Source organism: Mustela putorius, unplaced genomic scaffold (genome assembly GCF_011764305.1).
Source record: "Mustela putorius furo isolate JIRA1106 unplaced genomic scaffold, ASM1176430v1.1 tig00000785_pilon_pilon_pilon, whole genome shotgun sequence".
In the NCBI taxonomy this organism is placed as follows: Eukaryota; Metazoa; Chordata; class Mammalia; order Carnivora; family Mustelidae; genus Mustela; species Mustela putorius.
The window spans coordinates 167,386-192,393 of record NW_025421480.1 but is presented as its reverse complement, the minus strand read 5'-3'; the positions used below and the strand labels follow the sequence as shown (position 1 = coordinate 192,393).

General features: G+C 35.3%; 1 protein-coding gene across 4 annotated transcripts in view; it reads left to right on the top strand.

Moving 5' to 3' along the window:
• KIFAP3 (kinesin associated protein 3) overlaps positions 1-24,228 on the top strand; it is a 178,659-nt gene extending 154,431 nt beyond the window's left edge. For 2 of the 4 annotated variants that reach the window (XM_004756679.3, XM_045084583.1), the window contains one exon: positions 10,981-11,151. In XM_004756679.3, the coding sequence (XP_004756736.1) occupies positions 10,981-11,095 (115 nt within the window). In that variant the 3' untranslated portion in view covers positions 11,096-11,151. Of the gene's footprint in view, positions 1-10,980; positions 11,152-23,775 lie in introns of those variants that run through there. The other 2 variants (XM_004756680.3, XM_004756681.3) reach the window with 2 other exon arrangements.
• The last annotated feature ends 780 nt before the right edge of the window (positions 24,229-25,008 follow it).

Genomic DNA, 25,008 nt, shown 5'->3' with positions numbered 1-25,008 from the left:
CATACTCTGTCTAGATGCCATTGTGTAATGTTTACAGAACTACATATTATTCTTAGAACTGTTTATTATGAGACTATTTCAAAGCAGTTATTCAAAGAAGAAATCAAATTATTGTCTTACTTACAACCCTTAATTTGGCAAGTCAAGAAGTTCTTTTATGGGACACCTGGGTGGCTCAGTGGGTTAAGCCGCTGCCTTCAGCTCAGGTCATGATCCCAGGGTCCTGGGATCGAGTCCCGCATTGGGCTCCAAATCTTTAAAAAAAAAAAGTTCTTTTATATTGAGAGAAATGTACATATGCCTATAAAATCCCCTCTTTGATAAGTTCTGTATCAATTTTAATTGATAACCCATACTCTTCTATTCTAATAAAGTTTTAGTGACCTTCATTACTGAGTAAGTAGTATAGAAATTATATGGAAGGATCAAAAGAAAATGAAAAGAACTTCCTAGAAATAGTTCCTTTGAATGACATTGAGGCCAGCCATTTGTTCAGCAGCATTTTAGGAACTAATGAATTGGTATGAATTGGTATGGTATTACTTATGAAATCCTTTACAGATAATCATTCACTAAAATACTACTGTATTTAGTGTGCTATTGAATTTTTATCAAAAATTATTATAGGGGTACCTGGTGGCTCAGTGGGTTAATCCTCTGCTTTTGGCTCAGGTCATAATCTCAGGGTCCTGGGATCAAGCCCTGCATCGGGCTCTCTGCTCAGCAGGGAGCCTGCTTCCCCCTCTCTCTCTGCCTGCCTCTCTGCCTACTTGCCATCTCTCTCTCTATGTCAAATAAATAAATAAGATCTTTAAAAAAATTATCATAGCTTTTTATTTATTTATTTGATTATTGATTTTTCCAAGAGGAGAACATTCATGAGAAGCCTTTTTAACAAACTCCCAGCTTTAGTGATTTTTTCAGACATGGTGATTGCAAAATAAAGCAGCCAGATTCCATTTTCACCTATCAATTGCCAAAATTTCTTTAATACTAATACCTACCCTACGAGCAAAGAAGTACTCTGATATACCTCTGTGGGAATTTAAATGGGTAAAATCTTTATGGAATGTATTTGGTAATAGAAAGATCCTTACCTTGTTCCCTTCCTATAGCTCTGTAATTTCATTTCTAATGGCTTATACTTATGAAGTTATTAGATAGGTAAACTATTAAAAAATAAGTGATCATATGTCAAAGTGTATGTCACTGAGTCTAGTAAATGTAGTGTACCCTTATCTAATTGTGGAGTAAATGTTATTTTTAGCACCTGCTTTTGTGCCACATGATTTTATTCAGATTATATTACACCAGTGTTCTGATTTAAGAACATAAATATGAAGGCCAAAATAGGTTAAAATATATTTAACAATAGGTAATCACTTTACATTACACTCTCCACTTTTTAAAGAACTGATCACAGAGATCTTTTAACTTGTTTTTTCCTTTTTGAAAATTCTTTTAAAAAATGTTATTCACCCATAATGTTTTAATAGCACAAAGCGAATATAGCACTGCCACATCTCTGATTTCTAGTAATGAAAGTCGGCAGTCTGTTTGGAGTATTTGGTCATTCCATTTATATTCATTTGCATGTATTAAAACATTATGACAAGAGATTCATTGGTTTAATCTTAATATGTAAACATATTTTCATTTTAAGATAAGCCTATTACTAAAGAATGTATAATATTAAAAGACAAAAACTTACTGGCTGCTTTGTATATGCAAGACACAATTGTATATCTTATTGACTCTCTGTTCTTGGCATACACATTTGCATAGGTCCCTAATATTTATTCTTGGCTGTATCTAGTTTGGGTTATTTGCAAGAGTTACTTCTTAGTTTAAATGCAATTTTGTGAAGTCATGATTAAAACACTTAGAGTAGAACTTCTATATAGAAGCTGATGGAGTTGGGTAACCAACAATATTCTATTTACTTTGAAAAGTTGCTCTGTTTCAGGATATATGATTTGGTCTAAAAATACCCAAATCTGTGCAAATTTTTATTATAATTGTATTGTTATCCAAATAGCTTTGTTCTTAATATATGTAAACATGTATTTCAAGCCTAGTAATCAGTGCTATAATTATAATATAATAATACTAATTCTAAATTCTACCTCCCTTCATCAATATTAACAAATCAGAAATACATGGTGAGGGGTGCCTGGGTGGCTCAGTGGGTTAAAGCCTCTGCCTTCGGCTCAGGTCATGATCCCAGGGTCCTGGGATAGAGCCCCTCATCGGGCTCTCTGCTCAGCGGGGAGCCCGCTTCCCCCCTCCCCTCTCTCTGCCTGCCTCTCTGCCTACTTGTGATCTCTGTCTGTCAAATAAATAAATAAAATCTTAAAAAATATATATGGTAAAAATTTTTAAAATCAATAGAACCACTTATAAGAAATAATGCCATGTGACAGGTAAAATTTTATCTAAGGTAATGAAATTTTACTTTTAAACTTGTGGTATGGTGAAAACAGGAGACTAACACAGTTCTGATGAGAAAATTAAACCAATGCAAGAAAGTTATTTTTACACTGTGAGACTCTTGCTATAACAATTCTTGCATTAAATTGCATTTTTCTTTCTAAATACTCTCATAGCAATTCTGCCAGTTGTTTTTTACTTCAGAAGATGGAATGTCATAGGAGGAACCTTCTAAGTTTCAAGAAATAAGATGTTTAAGGATTTTTGTTTTTGTTTTTGTTTTGCTTTTTTTGGTCTAAGTCAAAGTATGCAAAGACTGATAACTTGCATTTGGTTAGCATTTATATCCTCGTGTATTTCATTTAATTGTCAATAGTGTGTGAGGGGAAGAGTAGTATCATCCCTATTTTAACAAATGTAGAAAGGAAGACTTAGAGATTTTTAAGAAACTAGTCCAAAACCAGATAGCTAATAAGGAAGCCTTTACTCTTACACCATTATGACCTCCAAAAGGCAAGCAGATTTATTAGTCTGACAGTGAACTGTGCTTTAGCGTATCTTAGAGTAAATGTTACAAAAATGCAGAGTAAGATATGTAGTCTTTGTTATGCAGCATGACATTGTTTACCTACTTCAATTCATATGACATTGTTTATTACAAATCGGTGCTTCAGATTGCTCGGAGGCAAGTTGTTAAAAATGTATTAACACATTAACTGATTAATTCACTACTATTAAATTGTCTTAGGTACTTAGTTCATTAGGTTCTCCACAGAATAATCTAGTCCTATAAAAAAGGAGGATGAAATGAGTAAAATAATCTCAATCTATGAAGGTTAATATCTCATGCAAATCATTTATTTAGCCAATTAACCAATGTAAATGTTTAGATACATGATGCTGTTGTTTTATGCCTAAACACGAATTCTCAGATATTAGTTTTACTTGTCTTACTTATTTAGACATTTTATAGAGACAGTTTCTTTCTAGCCTTTAACAAAGGCAAGGAAATTTGGTTCTGCTACTTGGACACTAATGATTTGCATTTCCCAAGGAGAATTGAATTAGGTTTTATTAGTAAATTGGGCCCATAACTTTTAAGGCCAGATTTTATTAGATTATCACACATCAGCATTAGCAAATTGTAAACGTTACTGTAATACTAGCCAAAATTCGAGGCTTAGAATCCTGGAAACTTGGGAAGATGTTTTATCCTAGAGAAATTATACTCCTGACTTGGAAAAATATTTTAAGTGATTTACTTTCCTTTGGAAATTTAGAAGCAAGAGAAGTTGGCAACAAAACTACCCTCGTTAAGTTTCTGGTAATTTTCAGTCTGGTGCAGAGCAGTTTTAGAGGCATACTTGTTAGCTATATATAAAGTACAAAAAGATGCTCCCAAAGACACCCAAATTTATTGTCACTTTATTAGGACTTTTATTTAGATGAAATTCAGCATAACTGAGTCTATAAATTAAAGAAAAGTAATATGACTATGACTACATCCTATAAAAATGTTAACACATCAATTATGGTGTAGCTTTGTACTAGAAGAAATGACATGGGAGTTAATGCAGTCATGACTGGGAAGTTAATTATATCACCACCTTTTAAGAGTGATTATCTAGTGTTAAAGTTTATACATTTTTATATGTATTAATCACATTTTTGTTGACTCTAGAGTTATATAAAAATTAGTTGTAAATTTAAGTGGAAAGAAAGTCCAAAGTTCATCAGCAGATACAACTGCTTTTGTGACATGCTCTTAGTTTAAAAAAAAAAAAAAAAGTTTTTTTTTAAAGGAATGGGATGTAATTAGCATTATAAAGGCTTGCTTAATGACATTCTAATCAAAACAACAAAATTATAAGCAATTTGATAAACACTACCACCCTCTCCAAAAAAATAAGAGGAAAACACAGTATGTCATCTCTTATTTCCTGTAAATCTGGATTCAGTGATAGTGAGCTTACTCCTAAACTCAGAGATATTTTCTAATCTAAAGTTGACTTATTGTAGTTTATCTGTGATTTGATTGATTTAACAATGTGATTTAAGTATTTGTGAACAGTTGTTAAAAATTCCTTATATTAGAAATGTTAAACCAAATATTTTTTTCTTATTTGTTTTAAAGAACATGCAGTCTAGACCCTATAGGTTTTTAAATATAATATTAATTAATTCCCATATTCCCCATACTGCCCGTAGTCCTTCCAGATGTGCTATTACAAATAGCTTACCCTGCATATATGAGCCATATGGGTTCTGTAAAGTGATTTGCACTTATTTTGAATAGGAATTGTATAGATTGCAGATGAATTATTAAAGTATATGTATAATTGCCAAATAAATCTAAGAGCAAAATATTAAACTGTAGTAAATGAGAAAAGAATGTACAAATGAAGACCTGCCTGCTTTAATAAGTTTAGTGGTTACCTTCTCAGTTTCAACCAAAAGAATTCCTTTTTAAAAAATTTTTTTGGTTATTGTGTTAAAAAAAAAATCTATAAAACTGCTTACAGAAGTATCTAAGACAAAAACAAGGAAATATAATGTTCTAAACTCAGCCGGTCCAAACCACTTGAGCTGCTGTGACAGCTCATAAAACGGAGAGTAGTTTTTAACTGGGCTCTGTTTTACATTGCCAGAGTGAATTTTCCTTGCAGGAAGTAGCCAGAGGGTTTATTTAGTTTCCAGTGCATGGCTTTGATCTTTCTGTACTGTCACATCTCGGGTTACATAGCCCTTTTCACTGCAGTAAATCTGCAACAGTTAATGAGAATAAAATTTCCTCCTCCTCACTGATCGCATGCTGTTAAATGCCAAACCACAGCCAACTGCATATTTGCAAAATTTTAGCTACAATGTATGAAAACAGTGCAATCAATTTAATCTTGTTGTCTTTGTAATTCATTTTATTGGGCTTTCTTTTAAGTGACCTACTTTATCAAGTAAGGGGTTGCAGAGCCAAACCTGGGAGAAAGATTTAGAATGTTAATAAACTGAAGGGAGAAAGGTGTGTGTGTTGAGGAGGAGGAGTGAAGAGGTGGGTGCATGTGCATGTACACCACCATTGAGATTCAAACCGGGTCCCCTTCAATGCTTTGGAAAGACCAAGCCTTCCTTTCTCTTCACATAAAATAAGCTGATTTGTTACTACTTTGATTATGTTGTATGTTCCATTTCAACATAAATTTGTACCTAATGAATTTATTTAATAAGTCAGAACATTGTTTTTCACTTTTGATTGTAGAGAAGATTCTATAGTATTTAGTGGAATTTATTAGTAGAGCTGTTCTTAAAGTAAAAATATTTTTATAAGAATCCACTGAACTATCTTAATCAAATGGGTCATACTTAGTAATATTATAAATCTCTTGAATAAACCAATGGAAATTCAAAATCACAATAAGCAAGCTGAATTTAATACATTATTAAATATATATATCTGCATACTGAAGTACATTAAAATCTTATTATTTTTTTTTTACTTTCTCTTTTGGCTACAGTGAAATCTCAGTTGAGGCATTATTTGACTCAGTTACTATATGTTGTTAACTTATTTCACTCACACCTTTAATCTTTTCTTCTGTCTTGTTTTGTAGTGGGTAACAGAAATTTAACTTCCCTCTCAAGAAATTCACACTTAGAGGCCATTTTAAGTTATAACCATTGATAAATATGCTCTCTTAATATTTTATGATTATATAGATCATATTTAAATATATAAATAGGATATATTATAGAATAAGTTATATATAAAAGAAAGCAAGCTGCCTTTAGTTTCTCACCATTGAAGTCACAGTACTGTCAATAGCCATCTGTTTCCACAAAGTAAGGCATTTCTACTCTCATAAAAGTAAAAATGTTGGGATAAATCAATAGTGCATAGTACCCATTCATTGATTTAGATCACTGTCATAAAAACAATCATGAAAATTACTGAAACTCAGAATATTTCTGAATTGGAGGCAGTCAAGTTGCATCTGATAAAACAGAGGGAGGCCCTGCTTTGGGAAGAGTGCCAGTTGTGAGTTTCCCCAGAAGAGAGGAGGAGGTAGGAGGGCAATGGCTGGAAGATTTTAAAGGCCTTGGGCCTTTCCAGCCGATGTTAGACATAGTGTAGAAATATTGAACTTTAAGATTTTAGTTTGTTCTCTTGGAATTATTGTGTTTTCCAATAAGCCTGTCTGTGCACTTAAACCACATCATCATTTGCAAGTAAAAAAAAATGATTGAGGCTGAAATAAAATTTTAGCCTCTGTATCTGGTAGGGAAGGCTGTTCTATAGTCTGTTTCTTTGTTTTTCTGCCACTTTAAATCTGCATCAGACCATTAGTCCATTCCCCTCCCAAAATTCTATATTTGAAAGTCCACAGAAAATTTCTGCAAAGCAAGCATTAACTGGAACCCCCCAGTTAAATGCTCTTCGGCTCCACATCACGTTTTATCTACTACCCATTTCTCACTGCTTTTATGTAATATTCCTCAAAAGACTCCCATCTACCCTTCGGTTCGCCAGTCTAGTTGAAATAATCAGTAATCTTCATATTGCCAGGTCCAGTGGGCCCTTCTCATCTTTAACTCAGCAGTGTTTCGCACAGATGTCAAGGCCCTGCTTTTTAAATCTGTCTTCTTTCATCTCTCAAGATACCCCATTTTTCTGATTATCCACTGAGCCCTTCTCCATTTCTTTCCAGTGTCCTGTGCTGGATATTCCTCCTCCTTTTCACCTTTAAACAATGCTTACTTCAGGACTTTGGCTTTGTTCTATATGACACCCACTACCAAAAGGTTTTCATCTAGATTCTGTGGCCTTAGATACTAACTATAAGCTTGTGTTTTCATCTGAGACCTCTTCTCTGAGCACCAACCATTCCTGTCACTATTTAACACATTCAGTTGATTGTTTCATAAAATCATCAACTGTAACTTTGATTTCTTACGTACAAATAGGTCCTCCCCTAATCTCCCATCTCAGTGAATGTAGGTCAAGCCATAGACCTTGAAGCCTTTCTTGGTTCCTCCCTTTTCCTCAACTACTACTTCCTCAAAGTCTTTTTCTGACGAAACTATCAAAGCTGCTCTTTCTCCCCCATCCTCTAGTCACTGTTGTAGCACGCGAATCATCTGTTTTGTGGCTCACTTGTTTATCTACCTCTTTCCACAAGAATGTAGTCTCCAGAAGACCCAGAACTTAGACTTTCTTATTCAAAGTTATATCTATAGTGCCTGGCAGAATCTGGTTCTTGGTACTTATTTGTTTAATAAATGAGTCAGAGCCATTACTTAAACACATACATGTCTTACTCCATTTCCCATGCTGTATTTTATTTTCAGTGTTAGCTTTTTTGTTACAGTGTCTTTTTTTTTTTTTTAAAGATTTTATTTATTTATTTGACAGGCAGAGATTACAAGTAGGCTGAGAGGCAGGCAGAGAGAGAGAAGTAGGAAGCAGGCTCCCTGCCGAGCAGAGAGCCCGATGCGGGGCTCGATCCCAGGACCCCGGGATCATGACCTGAGCCGAAGGCAGAGGCTTCAACCCACTGAGCCACCCAGGCGCCCCACAGTGTCTTAATTTTATATTTAATTTTTACCATTTCAGTAATCTTTCAAATGTACAATGCAGAGTATTTATTATATATGTAATTTTTATATATATATATTATATATATATATATATATATATATATATATATATATAATCTGCTTGTATTATAAAATTTGGGATAGGAACCTGTGCTATATGAGAAAATTTTGAACGACCCATATAAGATAAAAGCTGTCTTTTGAATTGCAGTATTTTATACAAATAAAGATGCTTGCCTTTATAGTTAGGATTGAATTAAGGAATTCTTAGTATCCATGCCTTATAGTACTACATATCTATTTTAATCTACTAAGAAATACTCATCTATACTGAATGTAAGCATTCTCTACCATAAAAAAATTTTATTGCCAAAAGGGATATTACAAGTTTTACATTAGTTTTCATTACCAAATAGCTTATGTTCTATTAGAAACAAATTCTGTGTCATACTTAAAATGAGTAAAAGGGGATTTCTTTAATATTACTTTCCTTTTGCTGGGTCTTAAGTAACGATGACCTATTGGTAATCAGTAAATCAGGAGTATAGCATTTATGCCCTTGGAGGTTATTTTGTTATTTCTGAAAGATACCTTTAACTTTTACTTAAAGAAATTTAATGAAATTATAGAGTAATGACAAATGAAATTGACTTTATAGAGTATAAAATAAAGATATGTTCTAGGTAAGGGCGTTCATTAAATGTTTTCACACTTATATTTTCCTTTACTCAGTAACCTTGTTAATTGACAAGCACTTGAATGGGCTCTAGGGATATAGAATCAGTGACAAATGATCACTTTCCCTTTGAGAAGCTTATAGTTCAGGGTTTAAACATAATTTTTTGAAATGACTTACAATATCCTACTTATTATTCTCTGTATCAGCTTTCTTTGAAAACATTTAAGGGTACTGTGTTAGCTGGCTTAGAAAGGAAATTAAGGAATTAATACTAAATCTAATACATTTTATGTTATTCCTACTCCTTGATTAAATAAATGAATAATTAATAAATTTAATTGATTAAGATGATTACTAAATTTAATCATTAATAAATGATTTAATGAATAAACAAATGCACTGTACACTTCTGAATTGTCCTTAATCTGTAGAGGACACAGAATTAATCTTTAGAAAAGGATGCCACCATATCTTAGCAAACAGGTTGTAAGAATATGCTGTTTGGAGCATTGCCATTTCCTAACTTACTTCCATTACAAAGGATTATACACCTTTAGTATTTTTTTTAAGAAAAAAAATTAGATAATCTGATTATGTTATATGTCAGTTATATCTCAAAGCTGGAAAAAATAAAGTTAAAAATTTTTAAAGATGTCATGATGAATTTTCTTAGATAACAAAGCAAATAGAGGGACAGATTCAGATTTTTTTTGCATTTTAAGATAAGCAGAGCAGGGCGCCTGGGTGGCTCAGTGGGTTAAGCCGCTGGCTTCGGCTCAGGTCATGATCTCGAGTCCTGCATCGGGCCTCTACTTGTGATTTCTCTCTGTCAAATAAATAAACAAAATCTTAAAAAAAAAAAAAAAAGATAAGCAGAGCAATACTTGACAAAGAACCACATCATTACTGAAATAAACCTTTTGAGTTATATAGGCTCTTTAATAACACATTATACTTGAATGGTGTGGTAATTCCCTAGAATTTAATCACTTCATTAGAACAGTAGGCACTTTGGAAAGGTTAGTCCAGACAGCAACTTGATGTGTCTTTGTAATAGAGACAATGCCTCTTTATAAATACATCAGTGTCTTTGTAATAGAGACAATGCCTCTTTATAAATACATCAGTGTCCTACAAAACATAATTTGAATAATTGCCAGATTTGAGGAGAGCCATTATATGAAAGTGTGATGTGAATGTTGATTTCTAATACCTCCCATGTCCTAAGCAAAGGTTCATTTTTAGGCAAAGTAGGTAGGTGGGTAGGTAGGTAGGCAGGCAGAAAGATACTCGCAAGGGAACACATGACACTACATTTTAGTCTTTGACCTTCTTTTAACACTAACGTCATAACTATGGATGAACTCTCAAAACTTTTAACTGAAACAGTTTTAGATTACAAAGATGTATCAAGTTTTATCATTGAAAAAAAGAAAAAAGTCAGTAAACTCCCACTGGTGGTTATTTGGAAGTGGAAGAGATGTCTGGAGTTACAGGGATTAATTATGGACTATAATCCCATAGATTTTATCCTGTAGGAATTTTAGGCCAATATGCAGCCTTTCAGTAGTAGCCCTAATCACTTGGTAATCTCATAACTGCTTAGTGCCTCTATTAATTAAATAGAACGCATGGGGGTGCCTGGGTGGCTCAGTGGGTTGAGCCTCTGCCTTCGGCTCAGGTCATGGTCTCCGATTCCTGGAATCGAGCCCCGCATGGGGCTCTCTGCTCGGCGGGGAGCCTGCTTCCTCCTCTCTCTCTCTGCCTGCTCCTCTGTCTACCTGTGATCTCTCTCTCTCTCTCTGTCAAATGGATAAATAAAATCTTTAAAAAAAAGAAAAATAGAACGCATGTACTTCAAAGAGACAAATGGGACAGCCTGTAGGAGAAGTAATTTTCAGATGTTACTTTGTTTTTATATTTCAGAAGAATGATTAGTAACTGTATATACTGTATATACTTCTTCTTAACAGTTAATTGTAGGTGAATGCAAGATCTGTGTATGTCTATGTTTTTATGGAAAGGCCACATATTTCTGCAGTCTCGTTTCAGACTAGAAAGGCACATCAACAAAGGCTTTCTTAAGGCCTTTTTGTTAAAGATTATAAGTCTTTTTGAAAAGACTCATAAACAGGGGCCATGATTAATGATTTCCCAAATATCTTCTCTTTTGTGGCATAAATCTGCATTATATCTCAAGAAATATATTAATTAAGCCTATTTTCTTTATCTTGATCTAAGGTTAATACATCCCAGTTTTTCAGAAATTCTTTCCATTTCAGGTCTTTTCCAGCCAAAAACAAAGCACCTCATTTTGGCCTGTCAGAAATTAAAAGGCAATACAGCCTTAAAAAAAGAATCCCAATTTGTGTGGACAGTGTCCGGTGGCTAATTTAGAGCCCCTCAAATGTGCAAGGATGAGAGGAAGCCTCCATGAGCATAGCTAGGCAAGTACATTTCTAAATCGCAACTGTAGACTAAATATTACATCTTTTCAAATTGATACAAGAAACCCCATAAGACTTCATTTCCGTGGGTGTTCAAAGATCATGCTAAGATCTTTTTTGGAGTGGTAAAAGACTAGGAATTCTTTAAAGTCTCAAAAGGTTTTTTTTTAAGTTTTCCAGGTTTTAAGGGCTTTGTAAATACTGGACTTTTGTAATTTAGCTTGTTCTGTGGATATACTAAGTCAAGAAAAGAAATTATTACAATTTCTTACAGTTGCATCTTGCCTTTTTCCCCCAAAATCTTGAGGTGGGGGGTGTTGTTTGCCATCAGCAAGTGGACACCATAGTGATTTTAAGTAAGTCAACTTGTAATCTTCCCATGTCGTGCATACTTGAAAAAACTAACATAGATATACCTATATGCTAGCTTGAAATACTGCCTAAACCCCATACTGTCTATAATTTCAAAAATGTATGGTTGGTGCATTCCCGTCTCCCTGAAGATTTCTGCTGCTAGTTGCCCAGCTTCATTTATAAGTCCCAGATTGTCAGGTTGGCACCACCCCAAGATAACGAACATCACAGAATGAAAATAGCCTGTCCTAAACACATGCATGACCTGTGCCCTTTTCAAACAGCAGTAAACCTGAGTACAGAAACGTGTGCACTTTGGGAAGTGACGATTTGTGTGGAATCACTAAAAACCTTATCCTTGATTTACTACTTTCAAAATAAACTCACTGAATATAAAATAAGGTAAAGAAGCATGTAAAGAGATAGTCCTGGTATTTTTCATCCCAACATGTGTTGTATCATTTGCATCAATCATGATATAGAATCTGGAGGGTTTTGCTTGAGTAACCTTATTTATACAAGCAGTCTAGTCTCACTATGGTTAAAGGAAGGTATGATTGGCCATGGCATTATTTTAGTGCAATAACAATTAGTTGCCTACGTGTAGGCATAAATCTCTATGAATTATGTAACAGCCCCATAAAAGCAAACAGAAAGCATGTGTAAGAAGCATGCCACATATGATAGAGTATCTCCTAACTGTCTGGATTTTATGGCAGGAGCAGCCAGAATTTCGTAAGTATTTTTAGGGAAAGCGCTATCATTTTCATATGTCATAATAATAACAACACCAAATATATAGGAGTCTCTGTACTGTTTTGTACTGTTCTTGTAAGAGACTTGGAAGTATAATAATCTCAAGGCAGATGTTAAAAGGGACAGCCGTTATTCTTATTTTACAAAAAAAAAAAAATTACTACAGTTACAAATATGGACTGTAACAAATTTTATCATTAGAAGCAGAAATCATATCCAGATATTCTGGTTTTGAGGTCATTGTACTCCACTCACTTTAATAAAATTCAAGAGTTGTTGATAAGTTCATACTTAAGTTAGTCTTGCTAATAAACATAATTTCCAGTTCTTAAATTATGGGAGAAAAAATGTCCATGTGTGTCAGTAATAGAGAAAAAAAGTATGTTGTTTTCTTATATTGCTTTAAAAATAACTTTAAAATATGGCAATAGGGTATAAGTCAGAAAGGTAAATGTTAGTATCATATACTTATACATTCCAGTCTACACCGAATTGGCTTGGTGTCAATGCCACATGTGCCCAAAGCGTAGTTGGACCCATCCTGTGAAGATGATACAGAAATACCTTGTCTCGCCATCAACAGACCACAGTCTGTTTGAACAGAATGACTTTAGTCAGTCCATGTCTTGACAATCTGAAATTGGCCTTAGACATAAGTAGAAAGTAAACTCATTTTTGTTTTTGTTTTGCAGACCAATGTATTTTCAAGGACAGGAGAGCTTATGAAATTTAAGAGTAGAGATTTACTTTAGGACCTGTTTGTGTAGTGATAAATGCAGTGTTGGCATATTCTACAGTATACTGAGATTTTTAATGCTCTAGAGGATGCTAAATAACTATGAAGTATTTATCTGACCTTTAGTGATTACTGAAATTATTGAATTAGTGGATGGAAATATTTATGTAACATTGCCCAAAATAGATGTTTTAAAATATCATAATAATGTATGGCAATGCATCTTAGTGGTACATTTAATATTATAAATATTATTTTGGATCAAATTTCCACATTGTCATGCTTAGCTACCTAAAACAATGTACTTTCAGTTTATTAAAATATAGTTTCTATTATCCATACTTGTACCCTCAATTTTAGAAAAATGTCACTTGGTTTGATTTTAGGTACCAAAATAAGTCTCTACTTATCAACCAGCATTTGATTTTTATTAGCCTAAAAATTATTGAGACAAGTGAATAAGTAGACTATGACATAAATTGGAAATGTTACATTAAGCTTCTTATATTCAATAAGATTTTTCAGATTTTTTTTATAACAAACACTTGTCCCCCTCTTGTGTAAAGTAGTAAAAGAAAGTGAAAGGTTTTTTTTTGAAAGTGAAAGGTTTTAAAACTATATGAAAATATCCTCACACTGTACTACTAATTTAAGGATTTGGGAGACAAGGTTTTAGCAGAAGCTTAATGTTAATTTTTCATTTCTGAGAGAGGGGCATATAGCATGCATGCTAGATAGCCATATTTACTCTGTGTCCATATGTCAGATTTCTGTTTCATGAAGAAAGATGGGGAACTGGCAATAGTCCATTTTGCACAGTACCTGTGATAATTTTAGGTTCTCTTCCATCTCTTGAACTTGTTCATTTTGGTAATACATTATCACTTTAAGACTCTGAATGGTGCTTAAATTATAGCAACTGAGGGGCATTTATATTGGACTGAAAAGTTTTTAGTACTAGTATTAACTTTTGAATTATGCTCAAGGTCTTAGACTTTGCAGCATGTTTAGTTTCTTTTCATTTCTTATTAGTATTTTTCAGTACTTAATAGTCTCCTGCTCCCACCTCCAACAAGAACTTCTCTCTGTTCAACATCAGAAACGTTTTCCTATTTGGCATGTGCTTTCTAGTTCCCCAAGCAGTATAAGCAAATTGGAAAGTTCAGCTGTCATTCTTGGAAGGTCATAGATCGCACTAGCAGCCTGAGTAATCCAGGAGGTTTTAAGTATCATAGCATTTAGTTTAAAGTGAAATTTGCTCTGACAGGGCTGGCAGACCAATAGGAAAAAGAAATATTTGTGCTTGGAGAAGTGCATATGTAGAGACCAGGAGTATAACTGATGGCTGGAAGTGATTTCAGTCTAAAAAAACAAATCATTAAGAGAGTGCATAGGGGTAAAATACACAGTTCATATTTTAAAGAGTCTCAAAATGAACCAGCAACTAAGGTTAGCATTACATAGTAATTAGCTGTGGTGTTCAGGCTTTAACTCACTCAGTACCAGGCAGTCTGGTTAAACGATCACTGTGAAAACATTGCTACTTATGTTATATTCTCTTCTTTAAGCCTACAGCCATAATTTTTGTACCTTAAAAAACCAAGGTATTATGACAGATTATATAAATGTTGAGCTAGTAACAGACAAACAATTATTCAAAGGAGGTGCTAATGACTCAGTTTATTGACCTAGGGGTTACTTAAGCAGCTCAGTAAGTTTCCTTAACATTTGGTGGTATGGAATGAGGCACTGCTTGATATTATAGAACTGCCAATTTCAAGAAGTCCTTGGACTTAACTGAAGAAATGTAAGTTACAGATGACTAGATGGTATACTTTCATTAAAAGATTATTAAGGAAAGTTTGAGACCATTATAGGTTTGAATAAATATCACTTTGGCTTGATAATCACATCTGACAGCTTCCATTAGGCACCTATCAGAGTATTTTTTTGGTTTATTGCTACAAATAAGGAAAAAGAAAATATCTTCTCATGGCTCCAATTATTTCTTTCAAGTCATTGTTCTTCTCAGGCAAGCCAGTTCTGAGTACCAGAATACAGGGTTGAAACATTCTTTTCTTGAATGTGCAGAGCAGAATAATAAGACTGAAATGGAAAGGACTTCCAGCAAGATGTTAAACTGAGCTGACTTAGAAGGCCCTCCCCATGTAGACATATAGAAAAGATGGATAAAATGTAACAAAAAATTCATAATTCATGACCAGATTCACAAAGATAAGTCTCTCTCTCTCTCTTTCTCTCTCTCACACACACACACCCACAATAACCACCCACAAGAATATATTGAACTAAGTATAGGTTATATACTGTAGGAGAATGAAATTAAATTCCATATATAAAGCCTGGAACTTCAGTGGGCTGCCTTTTTTTCGTCATCTGAAAAAAGGACTAGATAATCTTAATTCACCAGCCTAGAAAAGTGACCAAAACTTATCTTTGGCTCCAAGGCCCTAGGTTAGGAGGATAGTCATCCAAGGGAAAGAGAAAGCATAAGCTTTCTCCGTGTGCATGAGTGGGTTCAGAATTTATGTTATTCATCTAATTCAGGGAACCCCAAACCAAGAAATTGTCATTAAAATTGTTCCAGGACAATGGAATCCCCAGGGTCTTGATATATTATAAACAAATACAGAACCTGTCTGTAGAAATATTTTCCATGTTTAAGGGCCAACAGACAGGCAAAAATAATGAGTTAAAAACAAAAAACAAAAACAAAAACAAAAACCCTGAAGTTGAACACAGTAAAAAACTGTAAAGCTCATGAAGAAAGGAATGTGATGGAGTTGAATTGTCAGGTACAACAGTAAGAGCAGATGCTGAAGAATTAGAGTTAATAGAAGAATCTCAATTACACTATAAGATTTTTAAAAATAAAAAGGAATTTAGAAAATTAATGCAGTGGTATAATATGAAAAAGTGCCAACTATAATACTTCCACATAAAAAATAAAATAGCCCCTGGAGATGGGTTAAACAACGGATTAAGATGCATTATAAGAGAAGTGTGAATTGAATGAAATTAGAGAAGCATCAGTGAAGTGGAATTTCTTTACCATTTGGAATAAATCAGTGACTATTTTATACATGCCTCTTCCATCATTACTACAAATTAGTTTTTATCTGAAGCATCTTAGTATAGTAACTAAGTTGAAAGGATCTGTCCCCAAGGTGGTATATTTCCCCTTAGAAATGACAGATGTCTTTAAAAATTTTTTTTCTAAATAAATTCCAGATGAACACTTTAAATACAGCCTCCCACTACTCATATCACTTGGCCTTGATTTTTGGAAAAATATTACTTGGTTTGATTTCACTAAAATGTGATTCTTTAAGATTCATTAGCCATTTAGTTTTCTCATAATAAAAGGAAAATTGATATTCACGCATATAAAAGATTAGTGATAAAAACTAAATGGAAAATGATAGCAACACTTGGTATGTATTGGTAAAGCTCACCATAAGACGGCTCAGTTGTGCTCATCTACTCACTAATACAGAGGCTCAAGCTTAATAACACCCTTCAGCAGCCTCAAATATGTATTATGTACAAATTTATAGAAACAGAGGCTTTCGACACGTTCAATGAAAATTTTAGAGGTTGTCATATAGTAGTAGTACCTTAACGTGCGCGTTCGTTTCATCTTTCCGTGACCCAGATGATTGGCATCTTCTATCATTTTCATAGGCCCCCAAATTCATAAAAGGAGAGCATTGACTATATGAGAAAGCAGTGGAAACCATATTCTGTCAATGTGGAATTTGCTGAGAGTTTAAATTTGGTAAAATTTGGTTTAAAACTTTGTGAAAGCTAAGGATACTCAGTGATAAGACAAGCTCTCCATCTAGTGGTTGGTTTATAAATTACAGGCATTTAGATTTCAATAGATCTAATGCTAGGTAGAATTTTTTTTTTAAGATTTTGTTTATTTGAGAGAGAGAGAATGAGAGAGAAAGAATATGAGAGTGGTGAGGGGCAGAGAGAGACGTAGACTCCCCACCAGGCAGGCAGCCCGATGCGGGACTAGATCCTGGGACTTCAGGATCCTGACCTGAGCCAAAGGCAGTTGCTTAACCAACTGAGCCACCCAGGTTCCCTGCTAGGTATAATTTTATAGGCATTAGATCATTCTATCTATACTTCTCTTGTTACTACATATAGGAATTTTAAGGAAAAAAATTCTTTTCTGACAGCATAGTTCAGCCTATTGATTGCAGAGGCAAAGTACTTGTACAGTCTGATTTCACCTGCATGGAACAGCACACCCTCTTAGTTATTTGATGAAGCCTGCAGGAAAGTGCCAAAATTGTTTCATTCCAATTAACTATAACCTCTAAAATTTCAGCCAGTTTTGAAATTCTTTTCCTTCATTCTCAAATGGTGGAAGTATAGGGCGCCTGAGTGGCTCAGATCATGATCCCAGCATTCTGGGATCAAGTCCCACATGGGGCTTCTGCTCAGAAGGGTGCCTGCTTCTTCCTGCTGCTCTCCCTGCTTTGTGCTCTCTCTCTCTGACAAATAAATAAATAAAATCTTTTTTTTTTTTTAATGGTAGAAGTATAACTAAACTGATTTCAAAAGAGAAAAGATAGCATTTTTTTATCAGGGAAGATAGCATATTTGATTGTTTCCTCTGCCATTGCCTCTCCGGGCTCCTGTCACTCTGTGTATGGATAGCCATGATATTCTCTTAAATGTTCCCCAAGCTTTTGTCTCTTAACACCCATAGTTGCTACAGTTCTCTTGCTAAAACTCAGAAGTAAGTTTTCCCCATTTTCAAAAACCATAGACAACTCTGCAAAGTGGATAGTTAGCCTGGCATCTGAAGAGCTTTCAAAGTCTCGCCTTACCCTCCGTTTCTGGCCTTCTCTCCTGTCACCTGCTTTCACCGGAACCCTAAGGCTTCTCACGTAAGCAGCTTCTGCTCTTCAGCACCTTCTTGCGCGCTCAGGCTGCAGCATCTTTCCTCACCTGTGAGGCCTCCTTGTCCTTGTAGATCCGTCCGTTCACACAGTGAAATTCTTCTGAAGGCCTCCGTGCCCGCTACGAAGCTGGCCGTTAGCGGCGCAGCAGTTGATGAGACAGTGACCGTCTTTACCCCTGTATAGTACTTACAGTTTCATAGGAAATAAAGTAAAAAGATACATAGTGAGGAAGTGACAGACGCATTAAAATACAAGTATTTTGGCGGTGCCTGTGTGGCAGTCTGTTAAGTGTCTGACTCTTGGTTTCAGCTGGGATCATGGTCATCAGGGTGAGACTGAGACCCGCACTGGGCTCCAGGCTCAGCACAGTGTCTCCTTGGGACTCTCTCTCCCTCTCCCTCTGCTCTCCCTGCTGCTTGCTCGCTCACTCGCAAATAAATAAATAAATCTTTTAAAGTATTTTCTTTAAAGACTTTCTAGCACCCTAGATTCTTTTGTAACAACTTATACATACTCTCACCATATAGTCAATATCTGCTGCTCCTCTATTCTTCTGTAGTAATTTATAAAAGTACTAGGGTAATACAACATATTACAGGAATTCGGTTTGTGTTTAGTCGCCTCCAGTCTGTGGTCAAGGACCATGTCTTATTATTGGCTTCCCAGTGCCACATTTTTCTTTTAACATTGACTGTCAACACCATACTTAACACATTGTAGGAACTCATGTCCATTTGGATGGATGGATGGATGGATGGCTGGCTACAAAGGATCACTATTACATTGCACTACTACAATTTCATATTTCTAAATTTCTCATGACAAATTATAGTTAAGCTGAAATTACTGATCAATTTATAATCTTAGATAATAAAATACTGATTTTGATTCTATGATTGATATATTGGAATAATAAAAAGAATGAACTCGAAAGCTATTATAGGATCATTTTATGCAGCTCTATAATATCCTAGAAAGCTTCCTCCGAAGAAAGTTAGCCTATGTTAAGTCCTTTCACTTCAGAATCCCAAAAGAATTCCAAACTTCTTTGTAGACCACAAAGATAGGCAGTTAGGAAAAATCACTACACTCTATCACTACCCTCTATAAATACAAATATATTTATAAATATAAATATTGTCACAAAGGATTTTATTTTAGGGAGAATAGAATTCCTGAAGAAAGACCCACACCAAAAAGATGAAAGGCAACATGAAAATTTCATGTGTGTGTCTGTGTGTGTACATACACACAACTACACACCCACATACACACACATTCAATGTGAGCCATTTTGTGGTAAGGACTCCTTTAAAAATTTGAGATCAATGAATTTTTAGCCTATGGTATTAGAGAGTTAGAAACAGGATCTCATTATATTCTGTGCTGATTTCAGACCACAAAATAAATACAGTATCACATTATTTTCACTTCTTCATTTAAGATAACCATTGAAAAGTAGCAAAGTTGTTTTAGAGAGCAAATGAGATGGTAAACATCCCAGAGACCATATCATGAGGATTGATTAAATGAGAGTTGTGAAAAAGCCTCATTAAAGAAGAATCCGTTTTCTTTTGTGGTTCCAGAGGATAATTCTAGAACTAACAGATTTCAGATCAAGATACAAAAACTTTGTAATAGTTTGATGGGCCCGTGAATGGAATGAGCTGCTTTGTGAGGATTCCCATTTATGGAGATGTTTGCAAAGAATTCTGTAGACCCAGTCGAGGCTGTTGTGAATGGAAGCGTAGTTTAGATTATTTCCAAACATGTTTCCAAGTCAAAGATTCTGTGAACCTACGTTAAGAGAACGCGGCTTGAATTTACTTTTTGTTTATTTTTTGTAGCATCCTCTGATATATTCGTTATTTGCTCTGCATTCATTTTCTGACTTGAGAATTTCAAAGAAGATAAAGACTTGTGTTGCTTTTACTTAATTTTAATAAAATAATGATAATACTTTTCACTTACGCAGCACTTTTCATCCAAGGATTTCAAAGTGCTTTACAAACATGCACTAATTAAGCCTCACAAACAGCTAGAGGTAGGTGATTTCCTTCCCTCTCTACAGGAATGTCAACTCTGGCACAGAAGTCCAGTCAGAGCCTCAGAGTGCCTCGGACCCCTTCCTGGCTGCCATTCCCCTTGTAATGTGCTGCATGGGAACTATCACTTGTCATGCCTGGATTTCTTTTTCTCCCCTCCCTAATTTACTGCAAGTTTAGAAATACAATGAATGCTGTTAAAAAATTGTTTGAAGCCTTGTCACTATTACAGAAAATTCCGTCTCCTGCTTGCTGAATGCTATTAGATTTCCAAATGTTTGTTTAAAGATAAGCTTTAGATGTGATTTTATATTTATTGTTGAATTTCAAATATAATTTTTTACTCATGAAGAATTTGTCACTTTCCTTTCTAGGTACCCCCAAATCACTGTTCTTGGAACATAAAACTTAGTAGCAGAAGGATTTGGGGGCCTCACCTTTCCTGGTTGCCTTTTCCCAGCAAACAGGAACCATTTTCTTTGAGCTAGAAATATGTGTTTTTAAGAAGAGATTGCATTTTGTTATGTTTGCTAATTTAAAGGTAAAAAATGACATCTGGACATTGAGGATAGTGGTTAAATGACACTACATAGTTCTACTTTAAAAAAGCGGTCTAGGAGTGGCATTCTCTGATCTAGAGGGACACACCCTTTCTGTGGAGGTTAGGGGTACCAGGAAGAAAGCAGGTACATATAAACCCGGTATAAACACTCAACTCTCATCTGAAGGGGAGCTGTCCCACGGGGCAAGAACGCAAACAGCAGACCACGGCTCAGTGTCCCTGGTTCTTGGGGTTCCTGGCGAGGGTGTGCCAGTGCCTCTGAGTCCTGAGTGGATCAGGAAAGCACAGTTTTTGCTGCCGCACTTCCCTTTTATAGTCACAGCTTCTGTCCCCTTCTAGAACTTACATAAAGAATCTGCTCCTGTTTAAAGGAATACTTACTGTTTTACTCTCCTCATTTTGAACCAGATTCAACATTAACAAGGCCACATCTTTATCTCAAAGGAGAAAGTACAACATGTGCCCACATATCCCAAGAGAACATCTATCCTCAGGATTCAGCATCCTGAAAATCTAATTTTCCCTCTAAATTAGAACCAAACGAGAGATTAAATAATCAAGCTATTCTGTTTCCGAGTGAATTTTATTTAAAAGATATTAATTATGTAGATACAGCTGATCTTTCGTAATATAAAAGGACCTAGGATTTACATCAAAGTGCCATCCAAACTGGTCATAATGTTTCAGACTTAATTTTCTTAAAACAGCAAGTGCATCTGTGATACATGGTGGATAATTACAGAAAAACTCACTTTAAGAGTTTCTAATTTTTCTCCTTAAAATTTTTTCCCAAACGGTATCAGTGGAAGTCTAGAAACTTTGGCCTGAACACACTTTTGTCTCTGAGTGAAGTGCTGACCACATAAATAGAACTTTATTGAGTAAATTTTCAGTGTTCAAGATCCAGTCTTACCTTAGAGGACTTCGGGGTGCAAATTCTTACCAACAATGTGACTGACATTTTTTAAGAAACAGAATATCCATTTTTCTATTTACACCACGCAGATCGATTAATGTCTAAGTTTATCCTTTTCCCTGGTGTCAAGTCACGTGGGAATACGATTTCCTTTTGGTCATAGAAATAAAATACAGTTTTGCAATTTGAACGTGTAGTGACCTTAGGCTCTCAGAACTTTAAGAGCCATTCCTCAGTGAGCACAAGCCTGACAAAAGGTCTGATATTCCTGAGAGAGTTACAGGCCACCCAAAGCATTGCTTAGGTGAGTTACGGACAGTGGCCTCTGGGGAGCAACATGGCTGGCACCCTCCCCTCTGGGGATTGTCCTCTTGCTGCACTTCACTTGCCTTCGTGTGTTTCTCTGCCAGTCTACGCTGCCTCTTGGTCCCAAATTCCTGAAAACCTCTAGGCTGAGAAACAAAGACAAAATTAACTTGAGTTTAACCTAAGTCTCCTGCTCTTCGGCTCAGAAGAGATGCTAAAAATCCAGCCAGTGTCCGGGGCAGGCGGGCAGGAGATGAAAAATGGAGGAGTTGAAGGTCATGAGCTGTCCCACCAGCCATAGTTGAGAGTTGTTGGGACACGTGAGTGTCTGTTGGCCTTAAGGGCTTCAGGAGAAGAATGCCAGTGGCCAGCTTTCCCTCGATTTTAACTGACACGGGTGTATCTGAGTTCATGGGCTGCATTACTTCCTGAAACTTCTTTAATCAAGTTGCCTCTAGAGCAGTGTTTCGCTTCATCATAAAATTAAAATGTCTTCCCAGGAGACCAAAGTAGGAAGGACATGCCTATATTTCGCCATTTCAAAATAAAATTCAGACTTAAAACATGTCAGTCAACTTTTAGGAATTACAGACACGGTTTTTTATTTAGAAGGAGCCGAAAAGTTTGTTTTCTTTAGGATCACTCACTAACGAATGCTAACGTAAAACTTTTATCTCAGAAAACCCGTTTCCCCGAGCAGTAAGTTCACATGAATAATACGCCCTATACATATTCTAGTTCTCTACATTAAGTACGCAGTCCGTCTTGGTGCACACGTGCACACACGTGCACATACACAAGTTATTTAAAACAGCCTTTTAATCAATAGTACTTTTGTGTTTTAATCTCCTTTTGAGTTGTGAGAGGAAGTTAGTGCCTCTTTATTTTTTAGTCATATTGAGATTTTGCTGATAAAGTATCTTTCCATCTAGTATACTCTCTAATATTAAAACATTTAAATGTGTTTGTTTTTTCCAAGTTTCTGTTTCTGCGTCATAAGTTGTTCCCTTTGGTCAGACATGAGCTCACTAGCACTCCCTGCATGAGCCGTGCATGGGCATGTCATAGCTGCCATCTCCGCCTGACAAAATAAGTCTCTTGTCGTTTTGCTAAGTGTTGCAGAATTCTCTGACCCTTAACAAGTGCTTTGGAGAAAAGATTTTCTTTTAAATCTATCAGTAGATGAAAGAATAATTTTTAAAGTAATAAAGGTTATCCATGCTTCAAGTATCTTTATAACTCTGAACATTATAGGCTTCTGTTATTTCCATAGAATAAACTGAAACAAAATTTATAATTGTCTTACTGTCATTCAAAAGAAACATGTATGATTTATTTGGGTTTTTTAAATTGAGGACTCAGAGAAGGATTTGCAGAACAAATCTGGCTAACTTAAATATTGTAAAATTCCTTGTCTTACTCTTTTAGTTTAGGCTTATAGTATGATTTGGCCCTAGGTTAGAGTTTACTACTAAAATTCAAAATGCATGTCCTTATTAATAATACTGTATCTTCATATGAAAAGATGATCTTATGATGAATAATAAAACTCATCTTACTACAGTTTTAGTTTTATCATTCCCTAGCAGTGTATTACTGATACTTGCCAGCACATAACATCTTTTCATATTCTAGCATAAAAGCCATATATGAATGTAATTTATTAAAGCTCTTCTGATCTGGCCTCCTTTCTGTCTTGAGTAGCACCTGATGACAGAGGTTTCCCACTTTTTAACACATTGTTAGAAGTAAATATTATACACATATTTGTGACTAAATTAATACTATACATATTATATAATGTATATGTATATTTGTGTATATTTCATATGTGTGTGTGTATACCTATACACACACGCACACAAGAGAAAGGCCTGCCTAATGATAGCCACATAAATCACTTTTGCTGCTAGGAAGAAAATCTTGGTGGTGTAAAGTTCCCAGACTCCCTTGGCCTACATTGTGGTTGGGTGATGAACAATATAACTTACCACACCTTTTTCTCTTTCCAGCCTTGGAATGGATGGCTTTGGCCAGCCAGTTGGCATTCTTGGACGCCCTGCCACAGCTTACGGATTCCGCCCTGATGAGCCTTACTACTATGGCTATGGATCTCGATAAAGTCATCCCTTTCTGTGTGTGCTCTCAGCTTAGAAGAAATCTGTGTGGGTTGGGTTAACTTTGAATCTTGGCTAATAATGCATGTGGATATTACTGCAGGTCTGTGTTTTTGTTTTTTTTATTTTCTAGTGTTGTTAGCTACAAATTAATTCTGATCCCTCTGTCCTCTGTTACATATAGTTAGACCCTGTTCACCACATCTTGGATGGTGAATAACATTTCCCGTGCTATTCATAGAGACACAAAAGTAAACGCTGAAAAGCATCCAGCCTGGAAAACACACTACATTATGTACATTGAGTGACTAATTTAATTTCTATTAAAAAGGATAAAGTGCAAATGAATTAGTGAAAGTCATGTGTTTCTATGTAATGTGTTTCACACCTGCTTGTGTAGGTGTGTGTGGATTCTCTTTTCCCTGCGCTTTCCCTGTAAACTCGAGTACTCCAGGTGATGTGTGTGGCTTTCAAGTTTATGCAAAGAATATCATCCTTTTTTTCCCATGCCGTCTTCCTTTCCAGGGCTGCTTCCCAAAGTTAACTAGTTTTTGGTGAGTAATGGAACATGTGCCATAGATCATGTGACATATGCGTAGAATCTCTTCAGCAATTTGAATTCTTGTCTTTCTGATTTTAAGGTAGAAAGCCTGAGATGTCTGTCAGTGCATGTGAAACTAGATTCGTATTGGGTTTTTAAATTTTATTATTCGTGTCATCTAAAGTATGGAAAAGCTATCTCGCAGGAAAACTAAGGAACAGCATATTTTTCTCACCTGTTTCCCATTTGTTTTCTTGTTTTTGTAAGATTTGGGTGGTAAGAAATAGACATTATAATCAATAATGAATTTTGAAAGCAACTCATTAATGTTACAGTGTTGGAAATATACTTGACAAACACAGCAAAACAAATAACCGTAACACAGAGAGAGTTCCTTGAGTCCCTGCTATGGAAGGAGTAATGCTGGGCTTTGAGGGAAATACACAGATCAAAAATAAGACTTCTGTCCTGGAATTTTAAAACCTCAGTGGTCTACTACAGTATTTATTTGGCTTGATTTATATTTTAAGCATAGAATAATAGAGCTGGAAAGGGCCTTTAGAAGAACTCAGTGTATCTATGGGTTT